At 43.6% G+C, this 13,424-nt stretch overlaps 1 protein-coding gene across 1 annotated transcript; it reads left to right on the top strand.

Annotated features, from left to right (window-relative positions):
* Nucleotides 1-840: 840 nt before the first annotated feature.
* Nucleotides 841-7,503, top strand: metrn (meteorin, glial cell differentiation regulator). The gene is made up of 4 exons (XM_030078624.1): nt 841-1,138; nt 1,946-2,379; nt 4,115-4,174; nt 5,368-7,503. Exons 1-4 carry the CDS (start codon nt 1,032-1,034, stop codon nt 5,679-5,681), a joined length of 915 nt encoding a protein of 304 aa, XP_029934484.1. The 5' UTR covers nt 841-1,031; the 3' UTR covers nt 5,682-7,503.
* The last annotated feature ends 5,921 nt before the right edge of the window (nt 7,504-13,424 follow it).

The raw sequence follows: 13,424 nt of genomic DNA on the forward strand, positions 1-13,424 counted from the left end.
GAGCAGAGGGCACAACTACCAGTGGGGACAAACTCTTCTTCACCACCACCACCATCACCATCATCATCATCATCATCATCATCATCAAATATGTTGCTCTGAATATGGAAACCTTTAACACAGACTATTTTTTTCAGCATGTGATCCTGCTGGGGAATGCATTTTAGCAAAAGAAGTGTCATACTGCCAGAAAATGTGAAATGTTGCAAATAAAAACAGATTTAAACTTGGCTAATTGAATTAATGAAAATCTTCACCATGAATCTCTGATAATAATGTTTTTTAACACTACAAAAGCTGATGGATTTAGAAGTCTGGGAGAAATGTCCACAAGGTATCAGTTTAATGGGGCAAATATGATCACCACAACTTCTTCCTTGTCATTTTAACCTCAGACAGTGGGTCTGGTTAAACTGATGGAGGGACATTTTGAAACCTGATCTATTTCAGCTCAACTGTAACATGAAAAACAATGCGTTGTCTGCAGATTGGTCTCTTCAGTGCCTATTCTGCCCTCCAAAATGAGTGTTCAGCTCAGTAAATGTACTTAATTCTGAAGTACTGACGCTGGAAGTCTGTGTAAACTCACTCAACGTTTGAGTGCTTAATTAGTATTGGCTATGCAGGCATGTCTAGTCTAACACAATGGTGAACTGCCTATTTCTAACTTGGTTTATCCTTGCATACTGTTAGACTGTTCAATAGGTCAGACGCCCCTCCCCCTCCGTCGTGAGTGGTTTAAAGTTTCGCCTCTCGGCCTGTGATTGGTCGCTGAAGTTTTTCTAAGGGGAATAACTTGAGAGCGCTCCGAGCTCCCCGCACATCAGTGTGGAGGGCTGCGGGGGGACAGAGTGACTTTAGCAGTGTTCTCTTATCTAATCAGTCAGGGTAAGAGGATACTAAACTATGGAGGTTATTAAGGATAGAATAACATTTGATTTCTAGAGGAATTTGACTTGCAGAGGTTTAGGAGACCGCATATTTGGAATAATTCTTCATCCCACGTTTTTTTGCTTTATCCACCATCGAAAATGCCTGGTTTGGGGGTTTGGATTTACAACATTTGGATTTTACTTTTTGCCATTTTTGACTTGGCTCTCTCAAATTATTCAGAGGACCAGTGCAGCTGGAGAGGCAGGCAAGTATTTCATATTGCATTTACTTTTTTAAAAAAAAATTGTATTTGTCCATAATGCATCACGTGTGAAGGCGCTGCAAAAGCTCCATCTGCTGCTGAGCGATGCAGCAGATGCTTCTTGTATTTTGCTGATAATAAAGGACAATGCGTATCTGTATTAAACAAGTTGAGGCTTGTCATTAGGGCGCAATTAAAATGTTTCTGGTGCTCTGCTGCGATTGCGCCTCCGGGCTGTGTGCAGGAGGCATGGACGGTCCAGACACACAGGAGTCTCCAATAAATCATGATGCACAGACCAAACACACTGTGGATGTGGTTGCTGATATATTGATTGAATGCATATAGCTATATTTAATTGCACGGTTAAAATCACCACAGTGGATTTAAAAACATTTTATTTGCTACATGACTTGCGCCTGGTGGATGCTACGAGGGACCCCTGGCTGCACACAGCGGCCAGTAGGCGGCGCCTTCTCTCTCTTAGCGTATCTAAATGTTTGCAGCCTAATGTAGTTTTTTTTTTAATAGTCATGATTGGGTCTCTACATTTAGAAATCTTTGATGTAAACTGCCTGTTTGCAGTGCCCACATGCAACACCAGCCCAAACCACACATCCTTCTATGACCAGTGATTTCAGTTCAGAAAAATATCACCACCTCCCACTGATGGTATGGCACTGACTCTGGATTTCCAGCCTAAATTATGGTGACGACTCCAGGCGGCTTGGAGGCCAGAGATCTGTGAAAAAATGAAAATGTTTGTGTAACCTTGTCCTCCTCTCTCCTTCCCTCTCTTCCCTCCTGCAGTGGTTTGTCCCAGCAGCAGGGCAGTGTGGAGCAAATCTCCCTCCACTGCTCTGAGGGCACCCTGGACTGGCTGTATCCCAAAGGGGCCCTGCGCCTCACCCTCTCACCCCGCCTGCCCTCTGCGGCGGTGGGGCCGGGCGGCAGCAGCTCGGGCCTCATCACGGCCTGCGTCAAGCCTTCGGAGCAGTTCCACGGAGCCCAGCTCTACCTGGAGAGAGACGGCGTCCTGGAGCTCCTGGTGGGGGACCGTCTAGAGTCCTCCCCACCACCGAGGGTCCGCTGCTTCAGCCGGCTCCCCGGGGAGAGGGTGGCCCTGTTCCTGCAGGCCACGCCCCACCAGGACATCAGCCGCCGCATCGCCTCCTTTCGCTATGAGCTGAGAGGGGATTGGACCGCCCGGCTGTCACTCGACTCCAGCCCGATCAGCAGTGAAGGTGAGTCAGTGGGGGAAATTTGTCAGCCATGTTGGTTTGTGGTTCAATTCTTTGGGAGCCATTTGTGGTCAAGTACAATGGCACACAATCAAGTGTTGTTACGTTGTTTGTCACTTTAGTTCAGGTCTTCATAACAAGTAAAACACAAAGTAAGCCCTGAGAAAGTTGTGTCTTCACTGCCGCACCTCAAATCTCAGTTCACTCGTTTACTCTCATGGAACAATGAAGCATATTGTTGTGGTCATGTGAAAAACTCTCAGCTCCAATTGTGGTGTTTTGTGTTTTCACTTAAAATGAAGGTTTATCATCCTTGGGTTGAGCACACTGTCTGACCTCTTGGTCTCATAAAACTTTTAAAATCCCACTGGATAATGTCAAACTGCACCATCACCAAGCTAAAAACAGGGATCCTGCTGAACGGTTAGTCTTTTGGAGATGCAAGGTTTTCATCTGACAGTGGTGATATTATATTCCCTGAAATCTCCCCTCAGAATGATTCATAATTCCAAACAGGCTTGTATCGGTGGGGGGGGGGGTTGGGCTTTCCGTGGTCCAGGCAGAGTGCGGAGGAGGAAGTGGCCAAACTTTCCCCCAGAGGCGTGCAGAACGAGTCCGCTGGCTTCGATTTGAAGGAGAAGGAGAGAGGGGTTAGCGGGGAGGAGGGGGACAAAAGCCCAGTATGTGGGGCCTTCTCCAGAGTCCAGAGCGCTTTCAATGGGTGCCGCATGAGTATTCTGGGATTACTGCCGTCGCCTAGGCGACAGGGAGGCCTCTGCCCAGCTGAGATGCTCCCCTCTTTTGTTGAGCTGCCCCTCTGTGGGGAGACTTGTCTGTAGGAGTATTTCTCCCCCCACCACCATCACTCTCTCTCTCACACACACACACACACACACACATAAAAACTGATTAGGCGTGGGGGAGGTTTGCCATGGACTAGAGAGGAAGGAATCTCATTTATCAGGAGGTTTTTACCAAGGAGGAGAATGTGTGGGGTGGGCAAGGGGGCCTCCACTGAAGCCACAAGGACACGAGAACTTTAAAAAATGCCAGAATGTTTTCCCCCCACAGTTTAGTCAATGCAAACAGCAAAGGCTTTGGTGGTTTGGTTTCAGGCTTTTCTCGTGGCCATCTGCAGATCCTTTTAGGAATCTCAGGAAGGGTCCACCGTTTTTTTTTTTTTTTTTTAAATGATTAAAAGCTGTAAATGAAGTTATCAGGCTTCAGTAGGAAGGAAGTACCTTCTGAGAATTGGAATACCAGCCTTTTACAATCTTTGAAGTCCTCCTCCCTCTCCTTGGCCCCTGTCTAGCAGGCTTTGATGAGGTGTGACTGTGGACACCCTAGAAGGCTTTAGGGGGGAAGTTTCATTTGGCCTTTAAATTGTCTGGGTTGGAGGAGCCTTAACACCTTAAAGCTTCACTGGTCCTCCTCTCCCAACCGTAAAAGTAGCAGCTGTCTGTTAGAACGCAGTGGTTGGTCTCTCCCTTGTTGCGTGTCTTTGCACAGCGCTCTAAGTCTGGATAGTCACATCTCACGTCCTCTGTGCATTTGATCGTAAGCTTGTATCCCTCTGCATTTTCAACAGAAATGAGGCCTTTGATTTCCAAGGGCTCAGTGTATTAGCATATAGGTGTCTTCTAACATAGTTTAGACTGTTACATAAGGTCACCAACTGACTCCCTGTCTTTTTTCTCTCTCTTTATCCCTTCCTTCTTATCTTCCCTCGTCTCTCCAGATGCCTGCAGACCCTGCAACAACACAGAGATTCTAATGGCCGTCTGCACCAGCGATTTCGGTGAGTTACCTTCTTGCAGCCCTTGTCTGGCTTGCCTAGACAACTCCCCACCCCCTCCCAAAAAAACACAGCAAAGACCAAGAATGAAATGTTAGTGTCACTCAGAATTTTCCTCCCAAATGAATCCAGGATTAACATATTTTACTGGGCCACCAAATGGCAACAAGTCTTTGCAGCGCAGCCATAGAAAGTAATGATTCTGTCTCAGGATCTACAAATCGGTTGTGTCGAATTGACTTAAAGGCAGGGCACCCCAATGCCTCCAAATCCTCTTTCCTCAAAACTTATTAATATGTGCAAAGGTTAAAGGTGAAACAGCAGTCCCTTCCACCACCACACACACACTCCTTTCGGTCCCTCCTGAAGGCCCTGCAGTGGACTAATCCTAACATCGCCCCCCTAGAGAAGGAGCAGTGGACTAATCTGTGTGCCTCTGATTGAGCTGTAATGGGGCCGAGTGGCATTTTAACTGGCAACAAAAGTTAGAAGGATTAGTGAACAGCCTCGCTTCCCCATCCCCCTTTTACAAATCAACACATAGCCTCTAGAAACCACATCTTGTCCTACTTTATGACTTCAGATAGTCCTGCTAAAGTGGTCTGTTTCACCCACAGTCTTACAAACTCTTGTCTGTTGAAAACAACAGTGGCCGATATGGACAAAACCAAATATCACAATATCTTTGAATGAAAACTTTTATGCCAATAACATGGCCATACTGTGGAGATGACTGAAGATTTTTGTACTCCAGCGTTTTTTTTGTTTTTTTTTTTAAGAATCCTTTAAATGTAGTGCAGCCTTTAAAACCAGGAGAAGACAACACTTAGAGCATATGACCATATTGCAATATCCGAAAAGGACATTAAAGAACATTAAATTAAAGAGTGATGATTGATTAACTTTATATATTAACTTTGCATGAATTATCTAAGTATACAAATAAATAAATACATGAGAAACAAGTTTCATTCAACCCCCACTCCACCCTACACACACACACTGTTTAGTTTCAGAACCTTTACAACTCTAGTCTCATATCACAGCATTCATATAATATCAGTATATTGATACTCAACAATGCAGTACAACTGTACAAAATTACCATCAAAAACTTTTATGTATTGGTGATAGAGGCAAGAATTTGAGGTACTAGAAATTAAGCTAAATGTTTTGTCTTGTTTTTTTCTACACAGTTGTGCGTGGTAACATTCGGTCAGTGGAGGAAGACGAGAACCTTCGAGCAGCAGTGATCAAGGTCAGCGCCACCCGGGTGTTTCGCCAGAAGTACGCTCTGTTCACTGGAAACAGCCGCCTGACCAGCCAGGGTGAGATCAGGACGCTGCTGCAATGTGGCGTCAAACCAGGGCCGGGCAGCTTCCTCTTCACTGGCCGGGTGCACTTCGGGGAGGCCTGGTTGGGCTGTGCCCCCCGATACAAGGACTTCCAGCGGGCCTACAACATGGCCAAAGAGGCCCAACAGATACCCTGCGAACTGGCTGTAGACTGAGCTGAAAAACCTTCCAGCAGCTTCCAACAGTACTGAATCGAGGCTGACAGCCAAGCCAAGCTCAGCCCTGTTCCATACCCGTCCTGGGCCCCCAAATGTCCCAGAGAAGGGTTTAGGAAGAAGCCATGGTGTGCGAGTGCTGGCCAATGTAGCTATGGTGGTGCCAATTGATACAGTCTTCCCAAAGGACTGAGGGGTCCACATGGACTTTTTTGCAACACCATTCCCAGTGCAATATGCAGTCACCAGGTCGGAAAGACCCGATGGAGATGTCACATGAGGGACGCAGCTGAAGAGGAGATTATAAGCATTTGGCATTGGACAGGGTTTTTATTTCCACACTGATGCCATTTTGCTGGTTCAGAACAATTTTCTTTAAAAGCTTTCAATTCGAGGCAAATTAATTCAAGCCATTAATTCAGGGCTATTGGGTGTCATTTCTGTGAAACTCAGGAAAATGTCTGAAAAGTTCTGTTGAGAGGGTATTGTCTCTTAGCTCATTTCTTAGTATTCAACCTCAAGGCAGGTGTTATCATGGTCCAATGCTACAAAATGACCACCTTTTTTCCACAGTGTTGTTTTTTAAAATAATGTTTGGCCTTCCTTTTTAGCAGTTAAACAGCAAGAGGGAATTAAGTTCAGTGCCAGGTTTTGGTAATTACAAATTTACCAGGGCCCTTCTCAGTGTTGCTGTTTTTTAGGAGATTATGTAAGGTCCTTATAAAAAGAAATTTTGAAATAAACTATTTGCACTGGTATGGGAAAGGGAATGATCTGGAAAGTGTGATGCTGCAAGCACTGAAAACCAAATGAAAAGCATCTATATGTAGCATAGAGGAGCAAATGAGAAGTTAATATATGTACAGATAGAGCACATAGTAATGCCAAGCTAAGGCTACACGAGCATGTCACACAGCTCAAACTGGTGCTGAAAGCACTTTCATATTCTAGCCAACTCTGAGATTTTGTTTCTAAAAGTAGACACAGGGAGACACTGCTTCTCACAACCCTGTATAAACAAGATTTCCATGATATCTAGACCACTGGTCACATAAAGTCACCACTGTGTAAGATACACTATCACACATTTGCTTTTATTGCAATAGCCATGTGGTATTTCTGCAAAATTTGGATTGATTAGACTGTCTTTGACTTTAAACATGACTAGTTTTGAATTTGGATTTCCACTTGCAGCAGTTATAAGTTGTCTGTTGTCAAGTTTTTCCATGCTGTGTGCTGACGTTGATGCAAAGATTTACCAATTGTGTTTCAAGAAGTGCATAAATAGAAAATAAAAATCAATAAGCTATTTCATGTTGTGTTATAAAACAAGATTATATTTCACATGTAAATAATCAGTCACGTTAATAAAACTGTTGACAACAGCCATTCTTAACAGAAGTCCAGAGGTATTATGCTGTGTGCTGTAAAGGTGGTATTGAAGTTGGAGGAACATAGGGCAAGAAGTCCGATTTCTGAAACGTATTAATTACTATGGCTGCAGTCAGGCCTATGTTCATTGTTACAAGAAAATCCTGAAGCCAGCTTTTGAAAGAACAAGTGCTCACACTGGACAAGGCTAGCTCACGAGAAACACAACATATGCATTTAGTGTAGAAATTCTGTTTTTCATATCTGATGTGCACTATATCAACAAGTGGAGGGGTTCATACCAAATTACAATGATGTGCTGGAGCGGTATGTTTCAAGTGCTGTACACTGCCATGTTGCTGTTTGTCTTGTTTTTATGTGAATTTATGTCAATACCAATGTGAATGTAAATATGTAAATAAGAAATTTTAGAAACAACACCTTCAAAAAACGTATGGAGAAAAAAAAAGTCTCAGTGTTGTGGAATGTTTTTATGTTTGTTCAATTAAAACATATGATATGAATGCTGATGTTTATGGACGTTTTTCTCAACACTTCATTAGAGAAATAAATTTTTACTCAGTATAAACACGTTGCAATTCCACGCTCTATTAATGTAACACAGCTGGATTACTGATATACTCACAGTCCAATCCTCTCTCTTTACACTGTTAAAACTACATTTGGGAATGTTGGCACAAAGCCTTTTACCATTCCAAACTTTTTCTCAGACATAAGTCACCTCAAGTGCCCATGAATCACATCCCTGAAGGCTCAAAACAAATGGCATGGCTGAGAGGACGAGAGGGCTAACAGACAGAGAGATTTAGGGAGTGCTCAGGACCCTGAGGGCTTTCTAGAGGGACGGGGGTAGAAAACAACAGTTGGAATTCTGTTGTCCTCGGCCTCCCATTTTCAGAACTCAGGAAGCAATAAATTGCCATTAAGGGAGCGCCATGGCAGACCCGGCGGAGCAGAGGTGCCACACAGTCGCTCGCTCTATCCTGAACACGTGTGGGCGTGTAGACCAGCAGACCTTTACACGGGGCCACAGCCACATCAAATATCTTTCCATGCAACCAAGAGCAAAGGTTTGTCTCCTATCTTGGCTGGATTTTATTCTAAACATGGGTGTTGAAGTAGCCTGTTGTGACAAAGGAACAGTGTCAGACTGAAAATAGGCCGGGTGATATGGCTGTGAGCCCAAATATAACAATATCTTGACCAGATAACTCAATATCAGAATTGCAGCAATGTTGTAGGGATGACTATTGGCGCTGTCATATGATATTTACCCACTGGAGATTTTTGATGAAATGATCATTAAGTGGTGTGGTTATGATGACAAGCAGGTAGAGACAAATAACAGAACAGCTGACAGTGAGAAAATGTCATTCCTTTACTGTAACGTAGCTTTAAATCCAGGAAAAGGCAACACTTATGATATATCATGCCATGACGTACAATATCAAAAATTCCCAGATGATATCTAGTGTTGTATCACAATATTGATATATTGCCCAGAGCTAATGGATACTATATATTTCTGCTGCTCCGGCAGACTAGGAGCTGCATGGTATTAATGCCAGAAACATCCGTGTTGCTCAACCACGATGATAAATTCGCCACCTGTTTGTTCTCATAGCAAAATTCAAGCACAGTGACAAGAAAATGTAAACGGCAGCCATGTCCTGCATGCTGACTATGACAAATACCTCGGTAAAATCTCAAATTTACTGCATGCTGTAAATCCATTTGAAAAAGAGCAGCTGGGGAATTAACATGGTGTTCAGGTTAAATGGAAGAGAATCACAAAAGCCTGACATGCTTCCCATGTGTGGATGGCACACTGTCACCCAGAGAAACCCCGGCACCGGTTTGCCTCAGTCCATGTGAGTGAAGCTCCAGCCTCCACACACACACACATTTACTGCCTCAGTGCCCCTTTAAAAAAATACCATGACTGGGGGCCCTAAGCTGCACAACCACCTCCCCACCTCCCTCTCTCTCTCTCTCTCTCTCTCTCTCTCTCTCTCTCTCTCTCTCTCTCTCTTTCCCCCCCTGCTCCCTCCCTCCCTTCAAGTCCATCTGAGGTTACTGTGGCAGGACTGATAAGCCAAAACAAAGAGCACTCAAATTATGTTCACTGCGCTAATACTTCACGTGACATTTTGACAAAGCTCAACTTCCTGCATTGTTGTCACTTCTCTGCGACCCCGGCTTGAACCCCCAAAACCACAATATTAATCACAATGCAGCCACAATGACACTACGTCTTGCTGTCCAACCGCAGTGGTTCTATGTTTAGGCTACTTTTGTAAATGCAAAATAATAGCTATTGCAATGACTGGTCATTACAATGCCCGCAGTGCACAGTCCAAACAAAAACTCTGGAAACAGAACAATTACATGTTCATACATCTTTCCAAGGCTGGCTTCACACAGTGCAGCTTTCATGGTTGCAAATCAAAGTTTTGTTGTTGCCACCAAATAGAACAATTACAAATGATGATGCAAATAAAATTCATGATTTTCACTGAATGGGTCTCCTTTGCAGCTCAAAAAAGGTTAAGTTGCATTTCAGTTGCACCATTTAAAGCCAGCCAAAGAAGATCTTGGGGAAAAAAATCTCTGAAAACTAATTTGGGAGTTACAACATCCAATGCTTATATCCAGCATATAATTATATTTCACACTGGCAGTGCACTCTTTCCCCATAATGCTGTCACTACAGTTCATTCACATGCCCTCTCAGATTTTGACAACAAACATCGCTCAGGCAGGTATAAATAATTAAACGAGGATTTTTTTTTTTTTTTTTGCCACTTTTCTTCAGTTCAGTAAAGCTCAGTGTTCATTCATTTCCCAAGGGTAATTTGGCTGCAGCAACTATAATGACAAAGTCCGATACAAAGACACATTGACGTAAAACCAACCAAAACAAGTAACTAGAAACCACCCTTCCGTGCATGAATGCAATACCAATAAAATGCCAGTAAAATACCAGAAAGTGACAAAAAGTGCAGGGAAGGGGGAATACAAAAAACAGTTATCCAGTTTTATGCATGCCGGTGAGTGATTTAGTCAAAGATGAGTGACCTTCATTATAGACAAGTTTTTGGGTGCTAACGAATGCTTGTGGCTCTGCAGAACTACACAATGAACACACACCCCCCCTCATTGCCCACCCCACTCCTCTTATTCTCCTCTGTTGTATAGCCGAGGTGATGTATGGAGGCTGCAAAGCGGGAAGCGCTCAGGAAAGGGGAATCCAAAGGGATGGGAGAGAGTTGTTAGGTGTGGACTTCCGTCAGGCCCTGAGGGAGCCTGGGGGAAGCGGCCGGAGACAAAGCTCCAGAGATGAGAGTGCAGATGGGGGCAAAGAGCTCCAGGACACTCCCTTGTAGTGCAGCACAACAACACCCCACCCAGCACACAGCTCCTGTGTTCCTGGCAGGAACTCTCCTCTATTATCCACCCACACAAACAGAAAAGGTTAGTGCTCTAAATCAGACCAGCAGTTCCATCTGTCTGACTTATGCTGCTTCATGACATTCTGCTTTGGCACAGTATTCTCACTTTGTTGCATCTGTATAGGTTCATAAATCCAACTATACACAGTGGCTGGCTTGTGTAGGCAGGTTATTCAGTTTAAAACACTCTATAAATCATTGTTAGCAAAGTCCAAAAAATATATATATACATTGGCTGTAATAAATCTCCACCTACACAACTCTCTTAGCTTCATATTCAGTCTAAAAACCCGGATTATCCCAAGATAAATGGAAAAAATCTGCCAGTGGGACGAGTTAATTCCACTTTTTCTCTGGGAACAAGAATAAATATGTTAAAACAATGCAGAACAAGACAGATCACCCCTGTAGTATCAAAAAAGTAACACCTGATTCAAGAAAATTCTGGAAACAATCATCAGGAAACAATCAATAATCAAAACAAAAGTGGGATTATCTCATCCCACTGTCAGATTTTAAAACAGGATTTTAACACTGAATAGGAGACTAAATAACTTAAGATGGAGGTTTGTAATTTCCATAGTCTCTTTGTCCTCATATCAGATCTGAATCTCCAGCTTCTCCAGCTGAGAGCTGTTGTCCTTCCTTTGTTTTGTTGTGTCACTGCAGCAATATCAGCTTCCAAATTCTTATGTAAATCCCTAATATCCTCTGTGAGAGTTACCATCATCTCACTCTCCTCAAATTTCCCCTCTCTTCTTCTTCCTGCCTTGAAGGAAACTAGCCTGGCTTCTCTTAATGATGCAGCCTCTCTTTGCCTCCTTCACTTGCATCCCTCTCCCCTGGGCGTGTTCCCTCACGAGCTCAAATATCTCATCACCTGCGGGTTTGCATTTAAATTAAGAACCGAATCTTTCCTGCAACCACGCCGACAGAAATCTCCTCGGTGCTGTGTAACTCTTATTTGGGAGCAAAAGTTGTGGCTGCAGTGCTCCGGCACACATTTGACACAAAATCAAACCTCTCTCCCGCTGGCAGAAGAGCTGCTGGCTTTTCCAAATGGCACACTGACAGGAAATGCCCCCCTGGTGACTGTTATATTTAGGAGAATTACAATGAAAAATTTCTTTCCAATTGTCCTTCAACTTTTTCTTCCACCCATTAATATGAGATAGTAAATTGCTGTAATTTTACCACAGAACAGAGCAGGATTACACAAAGCAGTTTTTGGAGTAGGATTAAGTCGGCTAAAGGGAGAGAAAAAGACCTGTCCTTCAAATGTTTTCCACAGAAAGTGTACCTGCGGGATATTTGGATCAGGTTTCTACAGATTTGTCATGCAAGATCTTCCATACAAGATATAATGATGCTTTCGGAGCCTGCAGATTTGTATCATTCCTGAATATGTACATATCCCTTCCCACAAACCAAAAAGCCTTTTTCTTCCACATTGTCAGTGTTCCAGAGTTTTGCTGCATCCAGCACCCGTCTGTCCAACAAAATCAAACACTACTTTGAACAATCCTGAAAAGCTCCAGAAATAAATTATGCAAGTAAACTACAAAATCAATATAAGCAAGCTACTGCGATTCCATGCACATTTTTTCCCCACCCATATTCCTGGGCTGTGGTTGGCCCACCAATCTGGATGGTTACATTTAGACATCTGTTTATAGATGGTTAAGGTTTGGCATGTAGTTATAAATTGGTGCATTTAGGCATAATTTTACACATGGTTATGTTTATTACCAAGTCTTTTCGACAAATATTCACCCTTAAAATCTCACTTTTCTTCAAACAGGTGAAAAAAATCTCCCAGATCCATACCCGGATTCTTCACCACACCAAATCATTGCCGGCCTTTAACTTCCCCTGGCCTTCACATGGCAAAGACGAAAAATCCGCCAGTGGGACGAGACGATCCGACTTGTTTACGATGTTAATGAACTTGTCTCCAGAATTTTCTCGAATCAAGTGTCACCAGTGAAACTGCACGATTATCACATCCAGCTGGCAGATTTTTCAACTTTTCCATGTAGGTGTAGCTTAAAGGTGGCTTAGGCTGGGCAAGGATTTGGTGTGGGGAAAGGATCCAGAAGGGACTTTTGGGTCTTGCCAGGAGTACAGCTGGGGGGGAAAATAACAGCGTTTCTTTGTTAACTTGTATGGCATGTTGCAGTGTCAGTCCAGTATGTGGTAAAAAAAAAAAAAAAAAAAAAAAAAGGCAAAAGGACAAAGCAGTAAAAAGACACCAGGAAGAAGATTTGTGTTTCTCTGCTTGTGCACATGTTAAACTTAAAGAGGTAGAGAACAGCTAAAGATGTGATAGAGAAATGGATGCAAATGCTTGTATTGTCCATACAAAGCAAACAATTATCCATTCTGGGTGCGAACATCCAAACTGCGCTCCGTGCCCATCGCCCCTCCGTGACTCAGTGGTTATTCATCCTGCTGCTGCTCCATCAACTGAGCACCAGCTGAGAGCGAGCAGGAAGACTATGACCGCACTTTGGCATCCCAGATTCCCAGCTGACAATTTCTGGTTCCCATTACACCCTCGCACAGCTGGGAATAATGACTCACAAAATGGAAATTGTGTAAATGCGCGAGTGTGTGGAAAAACACTACCTCGAAACTATCAGCCATTATCAAAGGCGCCGGCAACCATTCGTCTTTCTGTGGTGAGCAGGTTTACAATTAATGATGAGCAAAGGGAAGCCTCTATTCACAAAGCATGGTGCAAGTGGGAGAAAAATAAGTGGGAGAAAAATGTCCCCGTGGTCAGCTTTTAAGTAGAGTGGGCAGTTTGGGTGGGTTGAGAGGTCAAGGCAGAATAGAGAGCAAGGGTAGAGCGGGGCAAGAGCATGTTTATCTGGCCATGTTATCCCTCTGAAGTACT

The sequence above is a fragment of the Myripristis murdjan genome, chromosome 19 (genome assembly GCF_902150065.1).
Source record: "Myripristis murdjan chromosome 19, fMyrMur1.1, whole genome shotgun sequence".
Taxonomy (NCBI): domain Eukaryota; kingdom Metazoa; phylum Chordata; class Actinopteri; order Holocentriformes; family Holocentridae; genus Myripristis; species Myripristis murdjan.

What these genes read in the sequence shown, in the direction of transcription:
- metrn (XM_030078624.1), top strand. Translation starts at nt 1,032, where the DNA reads ATGCCTGGTTTGGGGGTTTGGATTTACAACATTTGGATTTTACTTTTT. An exon ending in CAGTGCAGCTGGAGAGGCAG is followed by an intron (nt 1,139 to 1,945) that starts GCAAGTATTTCA and finishes TCCCTCCTGCAG; the next exon opens with TGGTTTGTCCCAGCAGCAGG. An exon ending in CAGCCCGATCAGCAGTGAAG is followed by an intron (nt 2,380 to 4,114) that starts GTGAGTCAGTGG and finishes TCGTCTCTCCAG; the next exon opens with ATGCCTGCAGACCCTGCAAC.